Genomic DNA, 12290 nt, shown 5'->3' with positions numbered 1-12290 from the left:
AGGTCTGTTACGAAATAACTTTTCTGTGTTGTGGCCTTTTTACTATACAAATCAATTTTTATCGTCCATTTAACATTACACAATATGAGCTGGTAACTGACAGTAGCACAACTGAAATGGTTGGAAGACCATATCAGAATTTTTGTTATGGAATATACCCAGGAACCTCTGGTTCTGAAACATAATTTTGTTATTACATATATCTGTTTCTCCAGAGTGTCCTAGTTGGGTTGCACCTTATGGCTTGTACACCTGCCAAGGTTTTATTTCTGGGCCTTATCCCTTATATAGCTTGTATATTTCCTGCTAATTAATGTTTTAATTGCATATGATGTGCATCCATCTGCATGTCAACTATAGTTTAAAATCTAAAGTTTACCACAACTCGAACATCTGAAGCAACAGATGTACTTATTCATGTTACTATTAAAGCATATACAGTATACTCCCAATTATTCAGAGTAATGGGGAGAAGATACATGAATAAAAGATACATATTCAACACTTTGAGGACTGGCAGCATAGACACACTCTTGGTCCAATGGACCGGCCATTTTTATCGTTTTTTGAAATGTCACTGGCACATTTCTGTTTAAGATATCTTGAAACAGAAAACATATTATGAAAGAAGTCTTTAAGGTTTATTTTAAACATTTATTTTAATTACTTTGGTTGATGACAAAATTAATAACAAACATAAAATGTATGATCTTGATTTCACAAAAAAATGTTTTTTAGTTTTGTGTAAATTCACAGTTAATTAGCTTCAGTGTGAAAGATTTCGAAGCATTCTGGCATGCAGAGTGGTACATTGCAGTCTGGACACCACCAGCTGGTTTCCTTTCTAGGTGCTTTACCACTAGATTTTTTTGTTTTCACAAAGCAAAATTTACACACTCAAGTTGGACACTCCTTCTCAGTGGCTGGAATTTTTTCTGCAAAGTGTCGTCCTAGAATATGTTGCTGTGAGTTTCACTAGGAACATTGTCTAGTGCCAAATTTGTACCTTTGTGAATCAGTCCTTCACCAATTTGTCATATAAAAGTGGAAAAATGGCAGCTCTTTCTTTGAGCAGGAGTCCTGGTATAAGACAAATGCATTTGTTGCACCCTTTATAAGCATAAGGAAGAACAATTTCTTCCACCACTTCATCTGTTTCCTCCTAAATACATAGTAAGAAATCATGTGATCACTCCTGTCAACCCCCATTTTCTTAATATTATAGTCAAGAATGGCATCTGATTTTGATTTTACTTTGTATGAACATATGTGTCAGAGCTGGTCATTTTGTGCACAGTGGACAGGCATAGTACATCTCTTGTGTTTTTCCACTTCAAACAAAGCAGATGATTTCACCTCATTGACACACACATACCTTTTCAGTTTTTTGGAAACAATTTCATTTGGTAGTTCTTTCCGGTTAGTCATGCATGTACCAAGTGCTTTCGTTTTATGTTGCCACAGAAAATTGAATACTGCTGGTGAACTATAAAATCTGTCCATATAAACAGTGTGGCCTTTTCCCAGGTAATCTGCTAGAAACCTCTCAAGTAATAGTATTATGGAGTTGTCTTGTGTTCCTTTCCTAGCATATACCTCCAATCTAAGAACATAACCAGTTTTGGAATTGCACACAATAAACATCTTGATTCCATACTTGCCAGGTTAATTTTTTATGTAAACCCGAAAAAACCACACATGCCTTCATCAATAGTAAGGTTTCCAGATGGGTAAAATGATTTTTGTGATTCTAATAAAAAATGATCCAGGATAGGCCTGATTTTATGCAGGGGTTCATGCTGAGATTGACTTTTCGGAATGTAAGTTGCATTGTCATTCAAATTCAGGTTTGGTAATATTATCTTGAATCTGTTTCTGGCCATAATAGAACCAAGAAAAGGGGTTGAAATAAAATTGTTGGTAGACCAGTGATCTGTTAGTTTTTGTTTTCTTTTTTTCACAAGACACACAAAAACAAATTTTGTGCAGTTTTACTCCCACCCACGAATTACAAAAACTGTGAGGCTTTACCCTGGAAGCTGCTTTGAGTTTGTCATAAACAGACTTTGCATATCTGTTTGTTGTGGATTTTGTGTGTTTCATTATGGAATCGGTGAAAAAGATGAAAAACACATTGAGAGAAGTAAAATTCTCATGAACAGCGGCCATTACTCCACTTTTCTCTACAAATTGTGGCACAGTAGCCTGATCGTCAGCAAATTTCCAACCTAATTCGGCATCAGTGGGTTTTTTCCATGAAATTTGTTGCCTCTTTGTTGGAGATGCAGACAGCTGTGCTGCAGCCAATGGTTGTGTTGCAGAGGATGTACTTTGATCAGTAAACACTGGCTGCACAGATGCAGGCTCATCAGATTCCTCTGCAAGATAGACGAGATGAACAGAAATAAATTTTCTGCTAACTGAAGCAACTCGAGCAATATAAGTCGTAATAATAATACTGAAGAAAAACTGCACTAGACAGCTCCTTACCTGTATCTGAATCCTCTTCATTCTCTTCACATTCAGACATTTCTCACTAAGACTCAGAATCTTCCACTTCTTCTTCTAAGGCTTCTAAAATTTCTTTCTCACTCAGATATTTGAGAGAAAAATTAACAATAAATGGCAAACAGTAATGAGAATGTTTGAAACTCACGGCTACACCAATGCACAATTCTGCAGAGTGTCATAGAAACTGCTATGCATGTCTAGCTGTTTCTTTTAACATAGTGTTAAAACTAGAAAACAGAGGGGAGTAGCAGTCATGGTACATACAGGCAGGTGTTCCACACAGCACTAACACAGTAGCCAGTCTGCTTCCAAATGGCTAATAGGCTGTGAGCAGCGTGCAACAGCTGCCCAACATATACTCGGGTGCGGTAGTTTCGAAGCAGTTCCGTAGCCCTACCTATGCTCGGGGTTGGTTGCCAAAGTGTTAAACATATATTCTTTGTTTGAAAGTTTATCACAGTTCCGTGCATAGATACTGTAGGCCTGTCTGTGATTTCAGTCTGCTTCTGAGAGGAGTTGACATTTTTTTGCATGGCATTTTGAATTTCTTGCAGCAATAATGTCATTGTACTGAAACCCCCCTGGCGCACTTAATTTATAAGAGTATAAACACATTGCAATGTGGTACAATGACGGACAAGGTCATTGTGTTCTCTTCTTTTTGTTGTGAAGCAGCAATCTCAGTGTGTGGGAAGCCAGTTCATATGCTTAGATCTTCAGTCACTCATTCAAATTTTCTTTATCGACATCTTCAAAACCACTTAAATCCATTGCCATATTCATTATTTGTGCTGTCATCTTTACTTCATCCCTGAAACTATGAAAATCATTTTCTTCTATATGTGGGAGAATTTTCCTCAATGATCGAACTAGCATATGTGGCTTGATTTCCTGCCAGGCATCAGAAATCTGGTATTCTTCCAGAATGCCACCAAATCATCATCATCAACTAGCATTCTCAGTAGACTAATCCAGTAGTGCCATTTATCGATGCTGTTGTGCCTTGGTGCATCGGATGTATAATGGCTGTCATATTAGGAGGTAAAAACTTAGTTAACCATCAGATCATCAGATACGAGAATCATCTCATCAGGATTTGAAGGGGCATTGTAAAGCAATAGAACAGCCTTCTGTGCCAATTCTTTCTCTTCTAGAAATTGCCGAACTTATGGTACAAAATGTGTTTTGAACCAGTTTTTGAAAATTTCACTATCCATCAATGCTCTGTTTAGGTTGTAATAATGGACAGGGAGCTAAGCTGCTGTGATAACCTTGGATCATCCCCCTCCCCCTCCTCCTCCTCCACCACCAACACCGCCCCCCCCCCCCCCCCCCCCCCCCCCTGCGGGTTCGGGGATCAGAATAGGCCCGCGGTATTCCTGCCTGTCGTAAGAGGCGACTAAAAGGAGTCTCAAATGTTTCAGCCTTCTGTGATGGTCCCCTCTCGGGTTTGACCTCCATCTTTCTAAATCATTCCGAAGAGCGAGCCAATTGGGGAAGGGCGCCTTACATGGTGCACTGTATCCATCGTGCGATTAGACCTTTAGCCGGCTTTCTCATCGTTACAATGGCGTCCCGCTCGTTTTCGATCTCTTGGGCGAGGATACGTCCCTGGGTGCGATTACCACACTGCACTCTGCAGTGTTTCTTTTAACTGCGACGACGACCTTGGACATTTTTGCACCTAAGATCCAGCACGGTGGCCAGTCCGTTGTGGTGGGGCCGCCATGTACCCTCTTGGTTGTAGCCCCCTGACAACACAGGGATCGCTCTACTGATGCCTGCGCCGTTAACTCCCCACGTATGCCAAGGAGTAGATGCCTATCCTACTGGGGTATCGGGACTCCCGGCAACGGCCATCCTGCCAGGTGGCCTTTGCTGTGGCTGGGTGGCACCCGTGGGGAGGGCCCTTGGTCGGAGTAGGTGGCATCAGGGCGGATGACCCGCAATGAAACGTGGTACATCATCTCTCGCTGGTGGCCAGCCGCCAGCAGTCTCTAAGCGTTCTCGGGCTCAATTTAATGCTCAGAAGTACGATCCGAAAACGTTCCCCTCCCTGGCCGCGCCGTGGGAAGAGCGTAAGTCTCAGGATGGAGGTAACAGTTATTCGCCCCGATTCTTAGTTTGCACGAGAGCTGATGGGGAGTCTTTTCTCTCCACAAAGCCTCAGTTCTTCGTCGAGCATTTAGAGGACAAGTTTGGGGAGGTGGAGGGCTTGTCTAAAATGCGCTCTGGGTCAGTACTGATACAAACGGCATCCTCCGCCCAGTCACGCAGGTTACTTGCTTGTGACAAGTTGGGGGATGTTAACGTTACTATTACACCACATAAGAGTTTAAATATGGTCCAGGGTGTTATTTTCCATAGGGACCTCCTTTTGCAGTCTGATGACGAGCTGCGCGCTAACTTAGAACGTAGAGGTGTTCATTTCGTCCGGCTCGTCCATCGGGGTCCAAGGGACAATCAGGTTGCTACCGGTGCCTTCATCTTGGCCTTCGAGGGTGATACGTTACCGGAAAAGGTCAAGGTGATGGTCTACCGATATGACGTCAAGCCCTATATCCCTCCCCCGATGCGGTGCTTCAAGTGCTGGAAGTTCGGCCATATGTCTTCCCGCTGCACTTCCAGCCTCACATGTCGAGATTGCGGACGCCCATCTCATCCCGATACTCCATGTGCCCCGCCTCCCATCTGCGTCAACTGCGGGGAGGACCATTCACCTTGCTCGCCAGACTGCAGAGTGTTCCAGAAAGAGCGCAAAATCATGGAATATAAGACCCTGGACAGGCTGACCTATACTGAGGCCAAAAGGAAATATGACAGACTCCATCCCGTGAGAATGACATCTTCTTATGCAGCTGCTACAACAACTGTGCTAGCCCCATCAGTTTCGCGACTTCCAGCCAGCTCGATCAGCAGTAAGACTCCTCCCGCCCCCTTGCCCGTGGGGGGCTCTACCCAACCGGTTGCTCCTGCACCACATACCTCAGGAGCAACCTCCTCCCACCCGTTGGGGACGTCCGTCCCCGCTTCTCAGCCGGAGAAGCGTCTAACTTCTTCGGCTACTCTCGCCCGTAAGAGTTCCCTTGGGACCCTCCCTTCCCATGGTTCCACCAGCGGGAAGGATGACGGCCGCCAGTGGCATAAGTCCTTACCAGCGGCCGGGCGTAGGGCTTCACGATCCTCCTCTGTCCCGGAGACTGAATCGGTGAAGCCTTCCCAGCCGGTGAAACCCGAGGTTCAGTGAGAGAAGTCCAAGAGAAAGACCTCTAAGGCCAAAGAACTTGCGGTGGCACCAACCCCACCGCACCTTTCGCGCTCTGTGTCTGCGGATGAAGTCGAGATTCTGACGTCCGCTGAGGACCTTGATCTCGCTGGTCCCTCAGACGCCATGGATGCCTCTCGTACGGGTACTGAATCGGTGGCAGTGGGTGAACAAGCGGCGTAAATTGCCTTCCCAGTCCTTTCACGCCTTTCTCAGCCATGGACAATATCATCCTCCAGTGGAACTGCGGCGGTTTTTTCCACCATCTAGCTGAGCTCCAACAACTTATCAGCCTTCGCCCTTTCTTCTGCATTGCTCTTCAGGAAACTTGGTTTCCAGCAATGCGAACCCCCGCCCTCCGTGGCTATCGCGGTTATTATAAGAACCGGGCAGCATATGAAAGGGTGTCGGTGTGGTGTCTGCCTCTATGTCCTTCACACTCTGCACAGCGAGTCTGTCCCTCTCCAAACACCTTTAGAGGCTGTCGCTGTTCGGGTGTGGACGCCACAGGCTGTTACCATCTGCAGTCTTTACCTTCCGCCGGATGGTGATGTCTCGCAGCATGTCCTGGCTGCGCTGATAGCCCAATTGCCGCCACCTTTCTTGCTATTGGGCGACTTCAACGCCCATAACCCTCTGTGGGGTGGGTCAGTGGCAACAGGTCGAGGCGCCATCGTTGAACATTTATTGTCGCAGCTCGATCTCTCGATTTTAAATGATGGTGCCTTCACACACTTCAGTGTGGCGCATGGCACATACTCCGCCATTGACCTTTCAGTCTGTAGCCCTAGCCTCTTACCGTCTGTCCAATGGAGTGTGCATGACGATCTGTGTGGTAGTGACTACTTTCCGATCTTTCTGTCACTACCACAGCGTCACTCTTCTGGACGCCCTAGCAGATGGGCTATGAATAAGGCTGACTGGGACTTGTTCTCCTCCACTGCCGCTCTTGAGCCTCTCTCTGATGACGACATTGATGCGGTGGTTCAATCGGTCACCACCGGCATCGTTACTGCCGCCGAATCTGCCATTCCCCGCTCCTCTGGGTCCCCTCGGTGGCGAACTGTGCCTTGGTGGTCGCCTGAGATCGCTGCAGCGATTACAGATCGCCGGCGGGCGCTACAGCGTCACAAGCGACATCCCTGCATTGAACACCTGATCACCTTCAAACGGCTGCGTGCGCGGGCCTGCCGCCTTATCCGCCAAAGCAAGCAGGTCTGGGCCTAGATTCGACGCGTCTACGGCTATCGGCCACCTGTCAGCGTCCCTGCGCTCTCACTGAATGGAGCAGTTTGTACTGACTCCGACGTCATTGCAAACCACTTAGCAGAGCATTTTGCTATGAGTTCCGCTTCTGCGAATTACCCTAAGGCCTTCCGCTCCATTAAAGAGCGGATGGAACGTCGGAGCCTTTAGTTTCGCACCAACCAACCAGAATCGTACAATGTTCCATTCAGTGAGTGGGAATTCCGCAGTGCCCTTGCCGCTTGTCCTGATACCGCTACTGGACCAGATAGCATCCACTGCCAGATGCTGAAACACCTCTCAGTGGACTGCCAGCGGCGGCTCCTCGACTTTTACAACCGTATTTGGGTCGAGGGTGAGTTTCCGTCGCAGTGGCGGGCAAGTATCATTATCCCCATTCTGAAACCAGGCAAGAACCCTTTGGCGGTGGACAGCTACCGCCCCATTAGCCTCACCAACGTTCTTTGCAAGCTTCTCGAACGGATGGTGAGCCGGCGCTTGACTTGGGTACTGGAGTCTCGGGGCCTTCTGGCTCCATCTCAGGGTGGGTTCCGTAAAGGCCGCTCCGCCGCCGACAATCTGGTGAGCCTGGAGTCTGCCATCCGTACTGCCTTTGCCCGCTGTCAGCACCTGGTCGCTGTCTTTTTCGACATGCGGAAGGCGTACGATACGACATGGCGTGATCACATCCTTTCTACGCTTCATGGATGGGGTCTTCGGGGCCCTCTGCCGATCTTTATCAGCAATTTTCTGTCGTATCGTACCTTCCGCGTGCAAGTCGCAGCCTCATATAGTTCCACCCACGTCCAGGAGACCGGTGTGCCACAGGGTTCTGTTTTAAGTGTCTGCCTGTTTTTAATAGCCATTAACGGGCTCGCTGCGGCCGTAGGAAATTCTGTCTCTGCTTCCCTGTATGCTGACGACTTCTGCCTTTATTACAGCTCTACTGGCATTGCAGCTGTTGAATGTCAGCTACAGGGTGCTATCCGCAAGGCGCAGTCTTGGGCTGTAGCTCATGGGTTCCAGTTTTCGGCAGCCAAGACCTGCGTAATACATTTCTGCCGGCGACGCACTGTCCACCCGGAGCCGCAGCTTTATCTTGCCGGCGAACTTCTTTCAGTGGTGGAATCACACAGGTTTTTGGGGGTGGTTTTCGATGCCTGGTTGACTTGGCTGCCTCATATCCGGCAGCTTAAACAGGCATGTTGGCGGCATCTAAACGCTCTGAGATGCTTGAGCCACACCCGCTGGGGTGCCGACCGATTTACCCTGTTGCGGCTCTACCAGGCGTTAATCCAATCCCGTCTGGATTATGGGAGCCTGGCTTATGGCTCAGCATCCCCCTCTGCGTTGCGGGTGCTGGACCCAATACTACACAGCGGGATCCGACTTGCCACTGGTGCCTTCCGCACCAGCCCTGTGGACAGCATCCTTGTTGAGGCAGGTGTCCCTCCACTGTGGGTACGACGCCAACAATTACTGGCTGCTTATGCTGCCCATGTTTTTAGCTTGCCCGGGCATCCAAATAACCATGTCCTGTTCCCGCAGTCGGTCGTCCATCTGCTGGATCGTCGGCCCCGGTCGGGTTGTCCGATCGCCGTATGCGTCAAGGAGCTTCTCTGCGGGCTTGGGTTTTTCCCTGTTCCACCTCCTTTCCAGGCACCTCTGTGTACACCCCCGTGGTGTGTTCCTCGCCCTTGCCTTCGGCTCGACTTGGCACAGGGCTCGAAGGACTCGGTCCCTCCAGAGGCCTTCCGCCGCCGCTTTTATTCCATCCTTGCCACGTATCAGGGCTCTGGAATTGTTTACACCGACGGTTCGATGGTTGCTGGTCGTGTCGGGTATGCGCTAACTCTAGGGGACCATTCCGAACAACGGTCCTTGGCAGCTGGCTGCAGCGTTTACACTGCTGAGCTAGTCGCCATCTTTCGAGCCCTAGCGTATATCCGCTCCTGCTCAGGTGAGTCCTTCGTGATCTGTAGCGATTCCCTGAGCGGTTTACGAGCTCTCGACCAGTGCTTTCCTCGTTCTCGTCTGGTGATGGCTATTCATGAGTCCCTGCATACTCTTGCGCGTTGCGGCCGCTCTGTGGTCTTTGTGTGGACCCCCGGTCATGTCGGTATCCCGGGCAATGAACATGTTGACCGCCTGGCGAAAGAGGCCACGTGTAAACCATCTCTGGATGTTAGCCTCCCAGAGACTGATTTGCGGGCAGTCCTCCGCCGAAAAGTTTTTGCGCTTTGGGACGCTGAATGGCGCGATTGGATCACACCCAATAAAGCCCGTGCCATTAAGGAGACGACGACTGTGTGGCGGTCATCCATGCGAGCCAACCGCAGGGACTCAGTCGTCCTTTGTCAGCTCCGCATGGGGGGGGGGGGGGGGGGATGGTGCGAAATCATAGAGGGAAAGAGGGAAACAGAGATAAATACTCAGAGGGATGCAGGTTGCAGTAGTTACTCAGATATGAAGAGGCTTGCACAGGATAGAGTAGCGTGAGGAGATGCATCAAACCAGTCTTTGGACTGGAGACAACAACAACAACAACAACAACAACTTGACATCTTCAGCAGGTGTTCGCTGATACTGGCTGCCTGGCTGACCAGGTCCTATATTTATGTCTGGTTGGTGCCTGGAGTTCTGTCTGTCATCCTTTCTGGATTGTGACCCTTCTTTGTTTGGTCCATGGCAACAAGGCACGCTTGCACACTGTTCTAGGTGTTCACTATTCAGTCTTCGCCCACTGCGGGTGTCTCCAAGGTGGTGGCTGCCTCCTGGTGTTCAGTGTTTGGTCCATACCCATAAAGCGCATTCCATGTAATCTCACATTGCTGTAGATGTTCACTATACCATCTGCACCCACTACAGCCATCTCACACAGTAGTGTCAGCCTCGTGCTGTTCTGTATTATGTCTGCTCCTGTGAGGATCAGTCCTGAGTTTCACGTTGATGATGATCACTGTTTCATCCGCTCCCTCTGTGGCAATCTCCTGCAGCATGGGCCACCACCTCATGGTCCGTATGTGGTCTGAGCCTGTCATTTATGCCTTTCAGTTGTCCTGGGAACATTTTTTCCAGTGTTTCCATAGCACTTCAAAAGTGGATTCCAAGCAGTGCTGAGTTGGGATTCTGCTTCCTGATTGATTAGATTTTCTGCCATTGTGATTTCAATAGATTCATTGATGACACTATCCCAGAATCTGGGGGTTTGGGCTGGATCCTGGTTTTATCACAATCCATGTGTGTTCATGCTCCAGGCAGTGTTCTGCCATTGTTCATCTTGTGGCCTGCCTTAGCCTAGTGCATATTTGATGTTTCTTGCATCTTATGTCCACTGTTCTGGTGGTTTGACTGATATGACATACTGCATTCACAAGGTGTGTGGTAAATAAATACCAGGTTTTCTTAATCGCAGATCGTCCTTGACTCTTCCAAGAAGAGCCCTGATTTTGTCGGCCAGTAGAACACACTTTGGATTTCATGTTTCTTCAGGATTCTGCTGATCTTAGCAGAGATGGTCCCTGCATACCATACAAAAGCTACCCTCCTGGTCTCCTCTTCTTGTTCCTCAGGCCCCCTGGTGAATGTATTGCTTTGCAGATATCCCTGAACAAATATCTGTTGTCGTTGAGTGCCCACTGAAGATTTTATAATTATGTTGTCAAGCTGTCAGAGTTGGAAAGTGTCTTGGCTTAGTGCACCAGTGTTCTAAGTACCCTGGTCTTCTGTTCTGGGTGAGGGCAGCTGTCAGCCAGTAGATAAGTCAGTGTGTATTGGCTTTTGAGACACACTGTGCCTGAAGGTGCCATCTGCATTCCTCTTCACCAGGACGTTCAGGAACGGAAGCTGACAATCTTGATCTAGTTTCATGGTGAACTTTGTCAGGCTGTCTTGAGCTTAGATTGTCCAAGAATTTGTCAAGTCGTGCTGGGACATGCTTTGTGAACACTTACATGCTGATTAATATCAGAAAACTGAGTTTGGTCTTTATTTAAACGGAACGGGGTGGCCGATGACAATGAGAATACTACTCCATTGCTTTGATGCGGTTATTTAAACAATGAAAAAGGCACTTATTGTCATTTAGTAGGTTGTTTATTGCTGTTTGCTAGAGAAAAATGTTGCACTTTTTGTTTTAGATGCATGAACAATCTGCAAAGCAGATATTCCGTACATGAATAATTGGGAGTGCACTGTATTTAGGTTAACAAAAAATGTTTTGTTTTATGGGTTCCATTAATTTTGTTCTTTATGAGGTACAAGTCCTATGTTCAAAATTGCTCCATGAAGTTCACTTGTTTCTGAATTTACTGTTAATTTACAATGTTTCTATTCCTGTTCTAGGTGGAACAACTTCTTGGACACTATCGTGTGTTGATATATAATGGTCAGCTAGATATTATTGTGGCCTATCCACTTACGGAAAGCTACCTGCAGGTTTTGAAGTGGGGAGGTGCAGAAGAATACAGAAATGCTACACGTCAGAAGTGGCTTGTAGATGGTGAAATTGCTGGATATTCCAAGGCAGCAGGAAATCTGACTGAAGTGCTAGTGAGAAACGCAGGTCATATGGTTCCTACAGATCAGCCTAAATGGGCAATGGACCTTATCAATCGATTCACTTCTGGAAAACCTTTCCACGAATAAGTGGCAATAACATTCATGAAGAGCGAAAATTTTCATGAAAACCAAATTTAAAAATATATTTTCATTATAGCTAAAGGCAGTTTCTATGTCATATGTCATCAGAGAACATTAATATCAGTTATGCTACCATAATAACAGATATACTGTAATCATTGTACATAGAGCTGGAATTTAATTAAATTTCACTCTGATTATAAAAGTTTCTTTATTTAGATACACGCAGTTTGGTATTGTTTTGACAAAAGTTGTGCCTGTATATACATAATTTATAAAGCAGTAATGTAACATTTGACAAAAGCAAAGCTTTAAACTTTCATTAACAGATTACTCATTTTAAATATAAAAATATTCCATAAGTTACAGTACAACACTGCAGATGTCAGTACACATATGACACAAAACACAACAGAATTACATGCATTCAGCTACAGTGTGTTCAAAGAGAAGATAAACTGCTGATAAGTAAGGGAGGTTTTACTTTATTATTTTCTGGTGTTCAGATGTAGCTGCACAATGTGAAGCTTTTGGCTCAACGCTAGGTCTCATTCAACCAACAGTATAGACACACTTGTATACAAATTAATAAATAATTGCATATTCATACATGTAATATATTGGATTA

General features: G+C 46.7%; 1 protein-coding gene across 1 annotated transcript in view; it reads left to right on the top strand.

Moving 5' to 3' along the window:
- The window catches only part of LOC124796239 (venom serine carboxypeptidase), a 132249-nt gene extending 120382 nt beyond the window's left edge, over positions 1 to 11867 (top strand). The window contains exon 7 of the mRNA XM_047260329.1: positions 11366 to 11867. Within this exon, the coding sequence (XP_047116285.1) occupies positions 11366 to 11668 (303 nt within the window). The 3' untranslated portion in view covers positions 11669 to 11867. The remainder of the gene's footprint in view (positions 1 to 11365) is intronic.
- The last annotated feature ends 423 nt before the right edge of the window (positions 11868 to 12290 follow it).

Source organism: Schistocerca piceifrons, chromosome 4 (assembly GCF_021461385.2).
Source record: "Schistocerca piceifrons isolate TAMUIC-IGC-003096 chromosome 4, iqSchPice1.1, whole genome shotgun sequence".
NCBI lineage: Eukaryota > Metazoa > Arthropoda > Insecta > Orthoptera > Acrididae > Schistocerca > Schistocerca piceifrons.
This window is presented reverse-complemented; position numbering and strand designations above follow the sequence as displayed.